General features: G+C 42.6%; 2 protein-coding genes across 8 annotated transcripts in view; one reads left to right on the forward strand and one right to left on the reverse strand.

Moving 5' to 3' along the window:
• Positions 1–1,100: 1,100 nt before the first annotated feature.
• TANGO2 (transport and golgi organization 2 homolog) lies at positions 1,101–14,498 on the reverse strand. Of its 4 annotated transcripts, none has more exons than XM_048963972.1 (9): positions 13,947–14,498; positions 10,832–10,949; positions 7,845–7,897; positions 6,087–6,206; positions 5,799–5,913; positions 3,941–4,011; positions 2,782–2,935; positions 2,567–2,671; positions 1,101–2,457 (listed from the first exon to the last, which is right to left on the reverse strand). In XM_048963972.1, exons 2-9 carry the CDS (start codon positions 10,885–10,887, stop codon positions 2,337–2,339), a joined length of 795 nt encoding a protein of 264 aa, XP_048819929.1. In that variant the 5' UTR covers positions 10,888–10,949; positions 13,947–14,498; the 3' UTR covers positions 1,101–2,336. The 4 variants fall into 4 exon arrangements, with proteins under 4 accessions (XP_048819929.1, XP_048819926.1, XP_048819927.1 ...); XM_048963969.1 differs by having other exon boundaries at positions 7,845–7,933; positions 13,947–14,495; XM_048963970.1 differs by lacking the exon at positions 13,947–14,498 and adding an exon at positions 13,352–13,436 and having other exon boundaries at positions 7,845–7,933.
• A 595-nt stretch (positions 14,499–15,093) lies between these two features.
• ARVCF (ARVCF delta catenin family member) overlaps positions 15,094–19,276 on the forward strand; it is a 211,577-nt gene continuing 207,394 nt past the window's right edge. The window contains exons 1-2 of one of the 4 annotated variants that reach the window (XM_048963944.1): positions 15,094–15,209; positions 15,499–15,564. The gene's annotated coding sequence lies outside the window, so the exon portion shown is untranslated. Of the gene's footprint in view, positions 15,210–15,498; positions 15,565–15,848; positions 15,977–19,276 lie in introns of those variants that run through there. The other 3 variants (XM_048963948.1, XM_048963947.1, XM_048963945.1) reach the window with 3 other exon arrangements.

Raw genomic sequence — 19,276 nt, forward strand, 5'->3', positions numbered from 1 at the left:
TTTTCTTCACAGAGCAGAAGCAATCAATATGTTTACACCATCAGATAAGTTATTGACTACCGCTGCGTGCCCATCAGGGCTGAAATATCAGATGAGATCCATTGAATACACCTCCTCTGTCACTAGAGGACAGGCTTGTAAAGTACCTCACTGCTATCAGTATGTAGTGCTTTCCTCAGAGGGCACAGAGAACAAGCTCAAAACCAAGGTTTTATAGAAGTAGATCCAGAACGTTTTACTGAGAATATTTAAAAATATATTGATTACCAAATGTATGCTGAAGTCCCATTAACTTAGATTATATTAAATAAGGACTAAAACACTCTTAAGAGCCTACTTAAAGGCCAGTTTATATATTTGCTTGAAGTATTTTAAGTCACAGTTACACAATCATAACTGCAGAGACCAAGCATACAGTATCATTACCTTTTGTATTACTTTTAGTAGCCAATCATGTATATTTATCCAAAATAATGTAACAAAGTTCAAGTTGCATACATATCTAATAATCACATCCTCATTAGAAGATTTGAAACCCATGTCCAAGGCTTTTCTTTAGATTTAAAAACAAGCAAAAACCACAAAACACATCACCACCGAATGTCACTTCTAGCTTAAACTCTTCAGGAGAGAGATCAGAGCTTCACATGGACTTTTATAATGCCTGAATATAAATCAAGGTTTTCTGGGGAGACCTGTTTATTTAATAAGGCAAATAAAGCAAAGTTTTAGTAAGTACTGTGATAATTCATACTGGTATTTAGTAAAGACAAAGAATATCAATCACAGAATGAGATGGAAACAAAATGTATGTTGAACAGTGGAATTTTACCAAAGCTGCTCAGGAAATGGTGGTTATTCTTTTTTACTTGCCTGTTAATCCTACTGCTTCCATTGAAAATGCTACCATGGATCCTTCAACTTCCCAGCCCTATTTGCTGGGGTTTTTGCCTGTTTGCTCCCCTCCCATACCTTATGCTATGACCACTCGTAAAAATACACACTTACACAAGATATTAGATACAGAATTCTGGAGTGATCTTTTCAGCATGGCTGAATCAAGTCACATTACAACAGATATTCCATTCTAAAGGTGATTCTGAATTCTCCATCAATTTATTTGTAATTATAGATAGATAATTACAAATTTCACCTCCTCTGCAACATCCAGGTATGCAGATCACTAAGGTTGTCTCAAGTTAGTGTCACTTCATATTCAGTTTCCATTTGCAAGCATAATTATTCCTTATCCCTCTGGTTGGGAAGGAAAAAAACCTAATATTGCTAATGAGATTATCAGCAAAGAAGATGTCACAGTGCACAATTTTATTATTTTCAAAGATAAACAACTCTAAACCTTACTGAATAAAACTGAGCAGTGACAACTTAATTTCTTAGTTCTAAAACTAGCTTTGAGAGTACTTAAGATCTATTGCTGTACTATTTACAGGTAAACAAAACAAAGAATTCTTCCCTCCCCACCCTCTCCAGAACAATGCACCGTGGCACGGTGACAAGTTTAAATATTACTAAAGCACTGAATGCTACAAAGAAAACATACATTCGTTCAATGCACATTGGCATCAGCTTACAATCTTAAAATTATATATTGAAAGGAGAGGAGTTTTGTGAAAAACAAAGGCAGCAAGTGTTTCTCCTCCTCTGAACTGAATGCAAGGTTAGCAGCTCTTTAAAACACACTTTAAAAAAACAAAGAACAACCTGCATGTTGGGCAAAGACAGCCTTGCCCTGGAAACAGGTGTTAGACCAGGTGGCCTCACGATGCCTCTGATCTTTTGTTCTGTGGCTGCTAGACATTGGTTTCAGGCATCATGCAGTGTGTTTGTATCTGAGCGAAAAGAAATTAGAGGAACCTGTGAGAAATGGAACTGCAGCTGATTTCCTTTCAATTCCAAGTGCAAATGATAAAAATCTAATTTTTAGACAAAATTTAGATTTGAAAGTTAGCTGAAGATTGATTCTCCAAGAAGCTGCATATATTCTCAGCTTGGGTTGAAATAAAAATAAATAAGTGATATGCAAGTCACAGTATCCTGTTGGTACTTTCCATTGGATTTTACAATTTTTTAAGCTTAGATGATAAAATAAAGCCATGGGGCCAGAAATTTGTTTTAAAGTTGTAACTTAATATAAGAACAGCCAGAAACTTGGTTTTATGCAAAGGATTTGTGAGATTGATAGCTTACAGATCTATTTAAAACAACTTTTGCTTCTCTTGCTATTTTTGGCTTCCAGAGGCTGGCAGAAAACATTTCCTGGAGCTTAACAGCTTGCTTTCATTGCTTTTATTACAATGCATCCAAATGGAAAGTTGTTACATGTACAGTTTGAATTCATAGGTGCTTGTTTTCCACTGGCTGACATCCTCGTTGACCATGGTGCGCTCTGTGAAAGTAACGTTCCCTTCTGCGTCAATGAGAAGGACCGTGTTTGCCCTGAAACAGCATAGAGGCAGAAGAAACACAGAATGCTCAGTAAAGAGTTAACATTTATGGCAGCATACATTTGAATTGAGATATGTTTTGGTCCAACAGGAAATATTACCTTGTTCCATAACCTGGGCAACGAACACACACAGCTGCATACTTGTTCAATATAGGACGTATGTATTCCTTCCCTTGGTCTTCAATTGCAGGGTCAGGTAATTGACTGAAAAAGTTGTAGAAGAAATTATTGTTATTATTTTTAATTCTCCATCATACTATCTCTGGCACTAAGCTGTTTTCTGTGAAGTTGGCCTCTCTATATTGTTTTCTTACGGCTCTTGATTATTCATCACTGTAAGGAGCTCCTGCACCAAGTCCTCCTTGGCAAGGTCTTGACTTCTGTTGATGACTTCTGTGAAAAGCTGTTTCCCATACTGGAGTTTCTTCCATGGCGTATCCAACAAACAATTACTCAGTCCATATATTCCTATACATGTGCATGCACAAAGGAGAAAAAAAACCATACCATGTAAATGTAGTGTGTAACACTTCAAACAACTTAACCTTTTCCCAGACTTTTGTGAAATACCAAAGATTCCCTGCCCAGAGCACAACACTAACAGAAACATGAGGGCATTGCACAGCCTAAACACAAAATAACTCTTAATCACTACATTGTTGGCTTTATTTCTGTAAAGCAATTCCAATTCTCCAAGCTTCATACATTATGAAATCAATGAAATTCAATTTCATATTGTACAGAGGCAACACAATAAAGGAGCGACCAGCTTTTTGTTTGTGTTAAAGTCTGTTTTGTGCTTCTGGTTGTACAAAAGTCTAATAGCTGTTTCCAAGAATTGATGCCATAACTGGTACAGTAACTATTTGCCTATTGGCAGCAACGCTTCGACTGTTTTGAGCAAGCAAAATAAACCTTTGTATATTAATACAGCCTTCACAACTGCTATCAACCAGCTAAAGCATTCTGCATGTCTCAGTCCATTTCTGTGGGTTTTTGGTGATGAATACTGAAGTCTCCTATATAGTTGGCTAGCAAAGGACTAGATTTTAAATATTTTAAATCAGTCTACCTGATTTAAAGATAAAAGCTCATTATTTTTTAAAGCCAATTCTGTCCCTAGGGGGACACAGTCAAATTACCTTCTTAACTCTGCAAAGTAAGAAAAGTTACCTCTGACTTTGAAAATGCCATTTCTCAAGACAGACCTTTGTCCCCTGATCACAATTAAGTAACATTCCAGTAACTGCAGTGCAGATTGGAACACTGACAAGGATAGAAGCTGTTATAAACTATTGACACTACTGAGATGTATTAGCAAATACTTAAATGAATTTAAGCATTTATTTTTAAGAATGCAAAGAAAGTTAGCAAAGACAATGCTTAACCAGCCAAAATACTGGAGAACATGACCATATTCTGAGTCCTTTAAAGTAACAGAGTAATATTCCAAGCTTTTAGATGTGAACCTACCAGGATTTAAGAACACAGGTTCCGGTTCTCCTTTGTTTCCATAGTAGCAAATTACATCTCCTTTGGTGGTACTGAAAAATACAAACAAGAATTTCTCCTTGAAAAAACCACCAGCTTCTGTAGTTGATTACTTGCTAATTCCACACAACCTTCAAACACAGCAAGATGTTGCTGGCACTGTTGCTGCTCTGACACCACAGCCCAGAAATTAACTGATGAATTTCATTACTCTCCTCCTCTGAAACAGTCTATCACACCACAGTCAAATGTTACCATCATCACTTTTAAACACAGTGGTAATGCAATTCAGTAAAACCCAAAACTGCTGCATGGAAAGCAGGCAGGTATACTGTAAACATGAGCAAACTCCACCTCCTGAAACAGGAAATATTCTTTGAATTTAAAAGAAAACGTCACAGAACTTGCAGTTAAAATTGAATTTGGATTGAGTACCATAAAACAAAATAAAGAAGAGATGCCATTTCCAGCTCCTTATTTTCCTATGAGTTAGAAGGACATGTCTTAGCCTTGATGCAAATAAGAATGTGTAGAACACAGTTAATGAATGGCACTAGAAGCAAAGAACATGCTTGTTTAAAATAAGTCATACAAAGCTGTGGAAATAAGTGACCAGATTTCACAACCCTTATGCTTCTTTCCAGCTCCCTCTCTCTTATCACTGCACCTGTTCTGTCATCATAGTAATACTGAGAGAAAGTAAGCTTGTTTTCTTAAGGACCTGAGAACTCAAACATTGTCAATCTCTCTTTAAGCATGCCACCTACAGACAGCAGTATCATATGCTCAGATATTCCCCTTCCCAACACTGCTTCATTTACTCTTCCAATTGGAGTTTCCTCTCCATTTCACACCACTGTAGCAAAGCCAGTCACTGTTGTTATACAAGAGATGAACATGTTAAGAATAGGCTTCAATCTCTTCTTTGAACAGTAACATGGTTCAACAAAATAACATCAGCTACCATAATGTTTTTCTATTTACATAGGAAAGTAGCTTCCATTCGTACACCACACCTCTCAGGACTATTTCTAATTTCCTAAGATTTTTATATATATGGTTTATATATTTTATAGAAATTGCTTTGCATCATTAACTCGCCAAGAATTTCATTTCAGCAGAGTATCCAAGGCTAAGGATGTCACAATGGAGAATTAACACATACAGCCTTCAAAGTGGTACCTAGCATGAAATCATGACGTGCATCACCACAGAAGGACTACTCAGCTGAGCAGACAATTCCCTATTACCTTAGCATAGAATAAAAAAATAAAAAAAAAATCAAGCGAACTAAATAGTAACACATGAATTATTATTTTAGTAACATCAATCAAAACTACTTTAACATCATTACAGTAACAGGCTTTACAACTACTAAACACACCTAAATTAAAATGAAGAAAGTCAAAACTATTTACCGCTTACTTACTTTACATCAAACATGTTGAGTATTGTGTTTTCTTAAAAACATAGTAAGACTAATTCTTCCATTACCTTTGAAATTCCAGATAGCCTTCCAACCTGTGAAAGGCAGCCAGGCAGCAGTGTGTGGCAGAGTACAAGAAATCAAGGCCTCAGACCACGATAAAAATTAATGTACAGAAAAGAGCTCCTAAGAATCAGTTAGAATACAAGGCAGCCACTGAGCATTTGAAAGATGAAAAAATAAAGGGAATTACAACCAGGCTGACACTGGGCTCTTACCTGCCAACTGGCAAAAGAAAGTGAAGTGAGAGCTTGTCTGGTGACAGGCTTCTTATTATTACACTCATGTGCTAACAAATACATGTACTTCACTACTGCTATCTTTCTGCTGTGACACTGAAGTTCGTAGACTTACTTCAAGTCAGCTGCTATTAAATTAAATCCGTTATAAAGATGTCCTTCTACTGAAACTTTCTTCAAGTAAGAGTAACAGTCCAGGTCTGAAGTCAAGAAGTTCGTTACAAGAGCACCTAAGAAAGAAATACACAGAGCAACTTGACCACGTGAACTCACTAATCTGAAGGGCTTGGTAAAACAAACAACACCACAGAAGATATCTTCCACCAACAGAATGTGACAGTAATCAAAAACACATTCCTTCATAAAAGGATTAATAAAAAATATAAATAATATCCCTTCATACCTCTTCCTTTTGCATTTTTGTCAGTCGTTGGCTGCATATAGTTTGTCAGGGCTGCCATCCTGCCTTTCTTACTGATTCCCAGCCACGTCCCACCTTCTTTTCCTTCCTCCATATCCAGACCTAATAAAATAAGAACTAGGCAATTACAGTCATCTTCAAAAATCTCAAGGTTAAATAATTTCTTCATACAGACGCTGAGTCTTGATGAGGCTGAATAAAATAGTCAGTACAATCTTTTTGGATAAGTACGCATGAGGGTAAGAGCACTTCTATTACCCATCCACGATTCTGAACGAGCAAGTTACTGAAATAATAGATGATGAAGAATGATGTAAAAGGTGTATTAGGTGTAAAAGTGAAATTATAAGCTACGTCTGTAAGCCAAAATACACAGAAAACTAAGTAGGCTCATAATGCTTGTTCATTCAAAAGCAAAGTCTCAGAAGACTAACATTATTGGCAAGTTTGACTTTAGAAGTAACCAGAACAATTTAGAGTAATTTAGGTAATTGCAGAATATTATACTGTGGTAACAGTAACTTGCCTAGGAGGTGGGGTGTGCTAATTGTCAGCAGCTACAAGAAGGAAGCCACAACCAAGACTCTTCTATGCAATCTAACATGCATATTGTTGGAAAAATTTCAGCTCAGATCTCATAAGAGATCATTAGAGAAGAAAACCAAGTCTTGGATGCTATTTCAGAAACTCTTTCCTTCCTTCAGTCTCCAGAATTTCAGTGTCAAGTTTAGCTTTGTCACATCCTCACACAACACTTCATCAATATCTTCACCTTAACTAAAAGGTACACAAAAATAAAACATACAGCTACACTGATATGTAAACATATGCAATTCCTGGTTTTATATCAGGTCCAAAAATGTTCATAGATTCATACAATGGAAGAATTTAATGTTTTTGTTCTCTGAACTGCTGCTTTGATTCAACAATTTTAACTCAATGGAAGAATATTAATGGACTCTCCACAGACAGACCCACTGAATGGAGAACGTGTGTTCTCATGCCAAATGCAGGCAGAGATGACAAAGGTGTAAGAGCAAGTTCAGGTCTCTTCAGTTTTCGGGGTAGTTCTTTGTTTTTAAATTCCTGTGACACAAGGGAAGCAGCATCCAGAATGTCTGGCACAGAAGCGGAATGTCAGGCAGAGCTTGAGAAGCAAAGGAGCTGCAGTGCAGTGGGAGTCATTTATCCTCACAGCTCTCCCTGCCAATGACAATAACACACAATGTGTGACAATAACACCCGTGACTTTGCAAATACTGTTTGCTGCCTTGGATCTAAGCATTGCTTTGTCTACCCAAGGCTGCAGATAGATTCCCTACAAAGGAAAAGTAGACAATTGAATAACTACATTTTACTGAACTGATTGTAGATCAAATCTAATAAACTAATGGATCAATAACTAAAACCACTATGTAGCCTATAAATTACTGATAAGAAACTAGAAGAATTTCCTTGAGGCTTGTTTTAATGATTTCCAGTCACTAGTACAGACAATGAGCCTGCAGAGTAACTAATTCCACCTATTTAAGAAAGCATTTCAGCATATCTGCCAAAGCTCAAGCAATTGTTTGTGATGGACAAACATATTACTATATTTCCATTACACTGCTTGGCCTAAAGTCAGTAAAAAGAAAACTGGGAGGAAAACCACTACATGATTCTAAAACACAAATAAGACAATAACAGCCCATAGCACTCTCTACACAGGACAACGAGAAATACAAGAACATTACGTACCACTCAGGATTTCATTGCTGCTGTCCCAAAAATCTGCTGATTTGGATGGTCTGCTGTAAAATTCATCTCTATTAGCAGCTAGAATAAGTCTGTAGAACACAAGAGTAGCAAGGTATGTACCTGGAAATAGGGATTCTACAACACAGAGAATAACAGAACATTTTTTGCCACAGCAACAGTTCACTGTAAGCATTAAACCACCCTTTACCTTAGCATCTCACTTCTATCAGCATAGAAGCTGAACATCAGCTAACCACAGTCTTCTCTCACACTGTCCTGAGACACTGAACAAATTCATCTTACTGCACGAATGAGGCTCATATCCAACAACAGAAAAATGCTTGCAAAGCAAGAGATTGAGTTCAGACTGAAAAGCAATCTTATAACTCTTCAGCACGTGAAGTTACAGCTTAAAAAAAAAAAACAAACAAACCAACAACAAAAAAAACCAACCCAAGGAACTCTAAAGGGAACTTGCAGGTTATAGGAAGCTTATCTGAAGTACAAGAACATGTTTTTTATCTTTATTTAGGGCCACACAACCACAGTATTTTTTAATTTAACTTCAACAATTAAAGCACTATTTATGCAGTAGAAAGATACAATACTTTTGTCTGAAAGTATCCAGGACAGAGACAAACCTGATAGCCTCCAAGGCCCATCCTGACTGAAATTCATTCAATTAATAAGAGAAGACAGCACACTCAACAACGCAGAGATGCAAAGGGAAAATAATGCTTTTCTGCAACAGTCAAGAAGTATATGGGGATGGAGAGTGCTCCCCTTTCTTGTTTGTTTTTTTTGTTTTCCCCCCCTTTTTTTTTTCTTTTTACCTTTCTGCAAGTATGGTTGCTGCATAATCTGAGAACAGCAGGAAACAAGATGTGAATATCTAATGAGAGTCCTCACAGCAGACAAGCTGTAGGAAGCCCTGGAGGCTGCTCAGTCAGAAGGCAGGCAGATGTTATAAGAAATACGCAACTGAAAACTGCTGCTGGGTGAAACACATATTTCTTAATAAGCACGTTTTACTCCACAGCCATCCTGTACTCAAAGTGTTCTGCCACTCTTTGGATATCCAGCTACAGCAGATAGTTCTTAAACAACACAAGCAGGAAATAACTCTCAGAGTGTTCTCTGTCACCGCTGTGTCTGGCTTCCTCTGCTCCCTATTTGGAAAGAGGATCCTAGAGGCATCTGCCAGTGTGGGAGACGTAGCTCAGCACGGTCTTTGGGAAGCGATTCCTATACAGGATGCACGGGGAAAAAGAGCAGCTCTTCCTAGTGAAGCGAACACTACTTGTTTATGGAACCTAAATAGTATTAAGTGGATTTTTTCCAGTGTGGTAGAATATTCCCCATCTTTCAGTTTATATATAAATTTTGGCATTTAGCACAAGGCTAGTAGACAGGATTGGTACATTGAAAGCATCTTCATTTAGTCATTTGTGGAACATAATCACAGTGAAAAGCATCACTGTTGAAGTGACCCTTGGCATCTAATAAATTGCAAAAGGCCTGTTCAGCTATTTTACAGCTGAAATTAACTGTATTAGGACTTACTAATTAGGATTTATTTAAACATTGAGACAGAAAAACATGAGAAATCGTTCCATTAAAGCAATTCCATACAATGAAATTCAGTTCCATAAAAAGTCTCCAATTACAGCTTTGAAGTTTAAAACACATTTGTTCTTAAGATGCACGCAGTATAGTTGGGAATAGCATAATGGCAGTGCAGTAACTTTGACAATGATAATGACTACAGTAAAGCATTTGTTACACTGCCCTGAGCTTTACTTCTCGTAGGTCCCCAGAGAGAACACCAAGGGCAGAACAGTCAGCTGCAAACATACAGGAGGACAGGAATTCGTTCACGCACTCAGATCATCTGCAAAGCTTTGTGCTAAATCAGGCACCCACAAAAAGTGGCCAAATGTACTGCTGTGGAAATCAAGTTCTCTAGGATGGGAAACCCTCCCAAGCATTATGGAGAACATTGTTTAGCTCGGCCAAAGAAACCCAGTTTGTCTTTCCAACTTTTAATGGTTAGACACCAAGAGAAACAAAGTAATGGATAATAAGAGCTAATTGTAGATGTCTTTTTTGAGGTGGACAAACACAGCAGCAGGCCTGCAGTCAGAGATCCCCCTCTGGGTTGGGAGAAGCGTTCCATGAGCTCAGTGCAAAGCAAACAGAGCTCAAGCACAATGTTACACACAGGAGCCCTCCGGGAAAGTACAGTTAGCAGCAGGCCAGTGCAGAGAGGTCTCATAGAGAAATGAGAGCTCCCAGTTCGCAGAGAACTGGGCAACATCTCCAGCTGATATTTATGTTCACCAGAAAGCTGAGATGAAGGTGAAGAAACTAGAGTAAAAACTAACAACACAACAACCAGGCACCTCAACTTTCCTTAAAAAAAAAAAAAAAAAAAAAGTTTAGCCATGGTGTGTTAAGGAAGGAGAAAAGGGACTGAAGTTATGCGTTTGATTGAAGCAATAAAATTAAGATCAGCCACCAAGAACAACATGGCACAGAACTTACTGCTGACATGCAAGGCTGGTCAGAATCATTTATTACAGAGGTAAAGAGCAAGGCTCTGCTTAACAAAAAGTAATGAGAAAATTGAGATCAATTAAGCAACTGATGGTCCATCAAACATGATTCCCCTTAGCTCTTAGGATACAAGAGAAGGCAGGAACTTGGAACTCTGATTAGAATTTATGAAGGACGCATCCTGCACCACATGACAGATCACCATCAAGAGGCCCATAACTAGAGACTGAGCCTCTGACCAGGGTGCGAAACAACACATGAAAGTGACCCTGTGAGAAGCCTTCAAGTACTCCCACAGAGAAAATCTAAGTTAGACATTACATGAGCATAACTGAATGCCAAGTAATAACTCCTGAGTTTGTAATTCAAACATAGGCCACAAGAAACTGCACAAAAAATTGCAGAAACAGCTCTGTTTCAGCCATCCTTACCTGTAGGCATTTTTTGAAACGGGCCGAGGATCGAATTTGAATAGAATGATGCACATTGAAGAATGATTAAGTCTTGTTTTTTCCACAAAAGCTCAGCGCAAGGTCATTCTGTAACAGCCTGCAAAGAAAATGCAGATCATCTATTATGCCACAAATCACATAGAGGATAACCTTGCCTCTGGGGTGAAGCTTACAGATTGCAGTGCTCATACTCTTGCTTACTGAAAAGCTGGTTTAAATATATTTTGGTCAGCAACATATGAAAAAACAAATAGCAAAGCAAATATAATACGGAAGCTGAAGAGCCATTCTTGGACTTTTATGAACTACATTGGCTTTGGGTTGTGTTACTTTTAAAATCCTTTAATGTTTTATAAACATACTCCAAACGAAAGCTTTCTATAGAATCATTATTCCAATAAAGACATAACAGTAATCAACAGACCGTAGTCTCATGATCCAAGCTGTGATATGGGATGTTGTGGTAGAGTTGTTATTTCTTCAGAAAACCATAAGCCTCATGGACCAGGGAGATTGTTCTAAGTTCCTTCTGGTTACTTTTCATTGTTCTGCACTGTTAAAAATGTGTCTCTGAAGTCAATTCTCATTCAAGAGAAGCAGTGTTCTAAAACTTGTCTTAGCATAGAAGATTTCAGTGACTAGTTACTTAACCTTGATTCTCTTTTCTTACATCATTCCAATTACCTATCGCTGTTTTACCCTATATGAAGCTTAGATAAGAAATTACTGCTACTGTTAGTTGCAGCAGACAAAGCAGTAAGATATGATGATTACAGAGATATTTAATTGAATACCTTCATACAACTGTCATTCTTTCAAGGCTATACTCACACAAAAGAAGGTGTTGCAATCCCTGCAAAAACTTACTGCTCTCCAAACAACAGGCTTTCGTAACATCCAGTTTTATTATTCCTTGCCCATGGCCCAACAATTCTCATGCACGAAATGATGGCAACAATCTCTATTTCTTTGTTTCTAGTCTGCCATCCAACTTACACCTAACACACACAAACCAGCCTGACAAAAGTCAACAAACACACTGAGATTAGGCATTCTGCTCCAAATGGTGCTGGTGGCTTGGAAATGACATTGAAATAAGCATTCTCATTCTGTGCTGCCATCCTCAGCACAGCGTGCTGTTTTATCAGCTCTAATGTTCTGTTAAAAACCTGAATGTACACCGCCAGGAGAAAGCAGCGGTTACAGGAGGTAACAGGAGACCAAATTGTGATAGATTGTGGATGTTCTTTTCCTAGGTTTGTACCGTCATCTGGTTGATTAGAAGCAATCAATTCACAATTTGGCATAAAACCACTTCACTCATAAGATCTCCCAATAGCAGCCTTTGAAAAATGAAGTCATTTGTTATGTATTTTGTTCTCCCAAATGAAGTGCCATAAATAACATGTCAGTTACCACAGCAATCTCAAACACCTCTCAGCTGATCCACAACTGTTCTTCAGGAAAGTCTGAAAAATAGCCTGAGGATCATTAGTCACTTAATTCTGACAGGTTATGTGGCACAGCAGTAACTCACAGCCAGAGTCTACAACTGGTTTACTGCTTCAATTTGTTTACAGGAAACTGAGCGCTATATTCCTCAAAAGCTCATGAAAGAAGAAAACTGGATGGATATTCTTTCAGTATTACAATGAATTTTCCATACTGAACTACAAGACATTGAAAAGAATGATTTTTTTTTTTTACCCAGTTGCAACCAGGAGCAATTGGAAAAAAATCACAGCAAGGGTAGGAGGGCTGAAAGTGAGATACAGATGGGAAGGAAGAGGTGGATGCTGTCGTGTCAGCTCTCAGGCTGCTCTGTACAAAGACTATTCCTGAAGGATGAAGGGCTGGTAACCTTACCGGGGCGAAGGGACCATCTTCACTGCAGGAGGCAGCAGTGCAAACCAGAATGAGATTAAAGAACATCACGTGTAAGGAAGAAGATGCTGACAACTCTGACAACCTCAGACTTATAACCTAATCTTTGTTTTTGTGTCCCTATTTTCTTCCCCTGCAGGCCCAGGGCCCATTCTGGATTTCTTCCTCCTGTTATGCAAACACAGTTAGCTTTAGCTTCCTCATTTCCTAGGGAGGAATGTGACAAAAAATTGCTTACCATTCCTTATTCTTGGGAAACACAAGGGAGCAGTCAGTGGAAACGCTTTGCAGAGCCCACCATACCCGCCTGCTCCTGGCCTTTCTATTTCAGTGCGCACACAGTTTACAAGGAGAGAAACAAACTAGCTAACTTTTTAGCCACTTGGCTTCTATTAACAAGCACTGATAAGGAAAACAGCACACTCACTACAGCCACAACTGGAACACCGGAACGCGTACAACTACAGCCAAGCCGAGCCTCGAGGTACGGCCGTATGCAGGTAGCACCCAACAGCCCCGGGCCCTACAGGGACACCCGCAGTCGACGAGCTCCTGCGGTAGGACGCAGGGGGACGCAGGAAGGCATCCTCCGTGGCCGCGCAGCGCCGCACTCACCCAGCGCGCCGAGGACAGCAGCACAGCCCGGCAGAGCCGCTTCCGGGAGCACGGTGAGTTTGAAGCGACACCCGCCCCGATTGGCTGCGGGAGCCCCGCCCCCCCGCGGGCTATTGGAGAACGGATCCCCCGCCTCCCCTCCTCGAGCCGCCATTGGCTGGCTCCCGCGCCGCTCAGGGCCGTTGGAGCGCAGGTGCCCCCGCTTTTCCCTCCGCCCTATTTCTGACTCCTTCACAGGAGGCAACGGGCCGTTTCAGTGGAACTTGTAAATTAAGGACGCTTTATTGGTAACGCCTCCTAAGGAAGAGCAGAAAGCCCGTGACCGTTCTAAGAGTAATAAACTTCGTATGCACAAGAGAATAAACGTTAATGAAAGGACCTCCCAGGGATGTAGGAGTACGTAACGTGGCTTTTGAGGCAAAGCCTCTCATCTTGAAAGCAGAAAACTCGGGGTCGGCGGTCAGCCCTGCCGTCGGTCCCGTGGCATGAAGCACGTCACCTCCACGGCCCCCGCCGCCAGCAGCGGGAAGGCAGCGCTGACCTGCCGAAGGATTCTGGAGATCTGCTGTCGACCGGGAGGACCCGTCACACTCACCGCCCCTTCGTGCCCCGCAGCGGCGACGTCCTGCTCTGGAGCCGTCCGGGGGCTCCGCGCTCAGCCCCGCCGTCGGTGCCGCTCGAAGTCCGCAGGCGGGCGGCGACTCCGCGGCGCTGCGGGCAGCCCGGGCCAGAGCTGCCACCCTCTGGGAGCAGCAACCGCATGCCTGGCGAACGGCTCGCAGATTGTCCCGAGTTCCTCACAAAAACTAAGAGGGAACCGGCTCTGCTGTTACTAACTTTGTCCTATCTCATAGCCAGAACGCGCCGAGCGCGCATTCAGTGTCCTGTCAGATCCGCTGACCGCGGCAGCGGCCCCGGCCCGGCTCCTGGCCGCTATGCGCGGCCATAGGTGGCGATGCGAGATCTTCTTTGACGGCGGCTGGACGGGCAGCTCACGCGATGGATTTACCGACGGAACCACCTGACGCGGCATCAAATCATCCCAGCCCGATGAAACTGGACAAGCCCGCGGCTTGGCAGCTCCCTGCGCGTCCCACCGCGCTCCTCGCTCCGCACCCGCGCAAGAGCGCTCGACTGACTCCCTCGCAACGGAGCTCCGCCGCTCGGCCCTCCGCGCGCGCCGCTCGGATGACGCCACGGGGGGGGTGAGCGGCGCCCCTGGCCGCGCCTCAGCGGCTGCCCCCGACCCTCCCGCCTTCCGCCGCGAGCCGCACCGCGTGCCCGCCCGCCGAGGGGGTGGGCCGGGCCGTTCGGACAGCCCCGTCGGCCGACGCGGTTTGCGGCGGCCAGCCGGAGAACGGAGAGAACCAATGAGATTTTGGTTGCTGAGCGAGAGCGCGGAGGAAGCGGCCAATAGGAAAATTCGCGGCAGCTGGCGGCGCGCGCCGGTTCGCGCGGCGGCTGCGGAGGGGCAGCGCGAGGCTGAGCCGGTGGCGGGAGCGCGAGCGCGGGGCCGCCCCCTCAGATCCGCCCCCTCAGAGCCGCGCACGTCGCCGCGCCGCGTGTGGGGCGGGCGGGGGTGCTGCTTCTCTCCCCCCTTTCAGCGTGAACGCTGCGGAATGATAATGCCCCGATTAAAAGAATAAAGAGTTGAGGGACGGCAGCGGCGCGGCCCGGGGCCCGCGCGAGGAGCCGCGGCCGGAGGCGCTCCGCAGGCGGTCGCTTATTTTCGATGCGGCTTCGGAAGGTGCGCGTCTGTCGGCGCCGCCCTCGGAGCTGTGCGCCGAGCGGCCCCGGCGGCGGCGAGCCGCAGAAACGCCCCGCGCCGCAAACGTCAGCCAAAATACTCCCGGCAGAGGTACACGAGAGGAAAGGGTTAAGGATCCTGCCCGCCTCCCCCGGGGGTAGAGATGGTCCCGGGTGCCCTTTGTAGACAGGAGCAGGAGGGGGGGAGGCTGGCCCCGCGCCGCCGCGCCGGGTGAGGAGGCGGCGAGGCCCGCGGTCCCGGGGGATGCGCGGGGCGGTGCGGGCTGCGCTGCGGGGCCGGCGGTGCGGGGGTGCCGCGCTGCCCGGCTGCTGCCCTGCGCTCCGCTGAAGAGCGCCGTTTGTGTTTTTCCTTCCCTCGTACGCCCCGCTCCCGGCCGCAGCGCGAAGTCGGCGGCAGCCAGGAAGATCAGCGGAGGGCAGAGAAGCGGGAGAAGGCGGAGGAGATGGTGAGGAGGTGGAGGCGGTGAGGAGGTGGTGAGCGGATCGGCGGGCCGGGCGGCGGCTGGGCTCCGGGGGTCCTCGGGGTGCGGCGCGTCTGGGGACGATTTTGCGTCGCGATTGCGGAGCGGCCTTCTTTGTTCGCCGAAGCTCGGCGCTTCGGGTTTAACGGCGTGCCTCGCTCGATTGCGAGGTACGCGGGGAGGAGTTGATGCGTACGAATGGCCAAAGCCGCATCTGCCGGCCGCGCACCCTTGCGGCCCCTCGGCACGGCGGCGCTGTGACGGGCGGCTCGTGTCGTGGAGGGGCGGCGTCGCTCCGGCTGCTTTGGCTGCGGGCGAGATGGCTCTGTGCAACGACCGAACGGAACGGAGCGATTCCTTCACTAACGTGAAATCCGTCACGAACTTAGGAGCCAAAGTTAGGTGGTTTCCTTCTTTTCTTTCTCCTTTTCCCTTCCTTTCATTTTCCTGCAGCGCTGTCGTGCATGGTTAAAATCTAACGCTTGCAGAACTTGAACACAACTCTTTAAAATGCTCACTTTAAGCGTTCCTATACTAAAGGCTGTCTTTATCCTTTTATTTTTTAGATGGGCGTACTTCTTTGTGCATGTGGAAGGGGTAATTCTTATAACCCTTTGCATTTTACAGGGTACTGCTGTGCCTTAGGCAGGTCACAGTACAGCATGTGATTCCTAGCATGTAATAAAATCCTTGGCTGGTAAATTTAAGTCAAGTGAGGACCTGCTTCAATGCTAGTAATAGCGGGTACAAGTTTGTGTGTCTAACAGCACTGTTGGCATTAATGAGAATCTTTATAGCAAAAATGGTGATTCTCCATGATGGAATACTGGCACTGCTTACTGTGTCTTCCCATGATGAAGTGCTGCAGCCTGCATTAAGTACATCACTCCTATAAGTATCTGTAATTTTCAACGTATTTTGTTTACAGAATTGTGGAAGACTGCATGGTGCAGCACTAAGAGCTGAAATTGTAGTGGCTTTAGGAATGTGACTGCAATAGAGAAAACTGCAGCTCCACGTTAAATCTGCTTGGGAAGAGGTGTTTAGTTATATTCGGTAAAACAGAGCATACCCCGTGGTTGGAGTAACTGAAGGGGCTGCATAGCTCTGAAAAAATAAGTTGTGAACTATGCAGTGCCTTTCATCAAGCTGCTCGGATGGATGGCTGTTAAATTTATTTTAAGCAACCTCTCTGTAAACGCTTGCCTAAAATATTTAAATTACATGCTCCATTAGGCAAATGGGTTTATCTTCCCTTTGCTTGGCTAAAGGAATGTATTAGGAGTGCAAGGTTTAGAAGAACAGTGCTGTCACAGTGCATACTTTCACTGTGCAGTTTATCCTCATGTATTGTCCAAAGGTGCTTAGAATGTATTTGATTTAACGTGTGATCTTTACAGAGTTGGCTTTGATTTTATTTTGTCTGCCGTAGTTGCTGTCAATGTGAGTAACTGAAATTCCATGAGTGTAACCTGCTCTCGGATTTGACCTGGTATTTAGCTGGGATTGACCCCAATTTTTTACCTTCTTGATTTTTCATCTGTTCATTTAAAATGTCTGCAGTGGATTTTAGTCTCAGAAGTTCTTTAATGTGGGAGGAACTGGTAACAATTGCAGAGGGGGGCACATTCCCATTATGTTCAGTCAGGATGTTGTGTAGCAAGGGCAGAATTCCTGCCATATACTTGGTACAAACATACTGTGTACAAACTGCAGTTTAGAGTAGGTGTCTTATGAAGACCATCTGCATGCATGTTGGTTATATAAAACTAAGCTTCTGTATTTGGTTTGATGCAACACGTGATTTCTGCAGCTTTTTGGTGGGCTTTTGTTACTGTCAGAATTGATGCACTGTGGGGGAAACCTGTTAAGAGTTCCTGTGGTACCAGGTTTATAATTTATGATGTGAGCATGAAGCATTGGCACAAGCACTGTAAACAAACACTGAGGCAGCCAAGTGTGAGTTTCCTTTAGCTTTAGTCTTTACATTTGAACCGAAGTGTGGCACTATCTTGGCCAGCCTGAAGGTGATTCTTTTCTTAATGGCCGTCAGGGTAATCATCAGAGGTGAAAGGTTAGATCAATTTTTTTACTATCTTGCTGGAGTCTATGAAAGAGAGAGGAAAAAAGCCACTTCCAGAGTTGAATCAATATGGATTGGAAAAGGATTTATAGGATTCAGTAAGATTAGTTGGACATTACATGAGTCATCTGAAACTGGGGGATTTCTTTTTACTTTTTTTATTTTTAAGGATTAAAATCCCCACTTTTTTTTTTTTTTTTTTTTTTTTTTTTGGAAAAGGTGTTCTCCCCATAATAAAAACATTTAGGATACACATGCAACTTGATGAACGTTTACTTAATGAAATATTTTTGTTTTCCCTTGGCCACTTTGTGTCAAACCAACAAGGCCACCATCCTGTGGTGAAAGATTTTTGCTCACTGTTAGTGCGTCCTGCTCCTGCCTATTTCTCCTACTTTCCTTGCAATCCAGAACTCTCTGGAAGGCCACCGTTGGTTCTCTGCACTGATGTTCCAAAGTCTACATCTTCTGCATTAGCTTAAGTCTTTTTAAATTTTATTCATTTGAAATAGCATGCAAGGCAAATAGGTTGCCTAATTCTTTTTATGGTTGATTTTGGTTTTTTTTTCCCCTCAATGCCATAAGAATAGGCAACTCAATTAAGTAATAGCCAATCTTTTGAAATGCTGGAAGCCAGGCTTACTGCAGCCGTGTTTTAAAGAAGTAGCATTTTTGGCATGTATACATGGAACCATTTAATAGTAAGTGGACAGCATCTATTATTCATCATTAATTTGTACACACTACATCAAACAAAATGGCATTTGAAAGTAGTGATTAAAGTCATTGATTGCCATGGTGTTTTGGAATGCTCTGACTGACTTTTTGACCGATCAAAGTACATGCCTGCATGCTTCTCTAGAACGTCGGTAACTTGGGAATAGAAAATGTACAGGAGGTCCACTAGAAATATAAGTATGGCTGGTGTTATAAAATAGATTAATCTCTTATAGGGAAGATTTCAATTTAGTTAATGAGTCTCGTGCCAAGTCGCTACTCATTCCTTCAGAGAACATGGCTGGACGCATCCTAAAATAGTTGCCAGGGCTGGGATATATGGCCATTGAAACAAACAGCCTCTTTGTGAGAATTATGGCTCTTAACTAAGCAAGGCACCATAATACCCCTGAAACAACTGGATTTATTTGTTTTCACTAATTTAATTATTCAAATTCTTCCAAAATTGATACTGTTCTTTTACCATTATTTCTTTGCTATGGAGTTGTATTTTTGTCATCCAGTCTATGTAAAATCAGTGGAAATGTCCCAGCAAATAAAAGCCATCTAAAGTTGGTTTTAGGAGGTTGGCCACAATGAACGTAAAGGAATCTGCTTAATTATATTTTTCAGAACCTCTGACAAGTTAACTTAGGAGAATCAGTGGGTGCTTCTGTAGATACCTGACTATGTTTTGACAAGTGTAGGATTTACACAAGATAGAAAATGGAAAAAGTACAGTGAGGAATGAACCTGTGAGCCAGAACATGTGCAGCTTTACATCTCTCTGAATATCTCATTGAAGGATCTATTCGTCTGATTTGGCAAGTCTTAATCCTCTGCAATCAACTGATAGTAATTACAATGAAAAAAGTGACTTTGAATGTTGAGCGTATT

Source organism: Lagopus muta, chromosome 17, assembly GCF_023343835.1.
Source record: "Lagopus muta isolate bLagMut1 chromosome 17, bLagMut1 primary, whole genome shotgun sequence".
Taxonomy (NCBI): Eukaryota; Metazoa; Chordata; class Aves; order Galliformes; family Phasianidae; genus Lagopus; species Lagopus muta.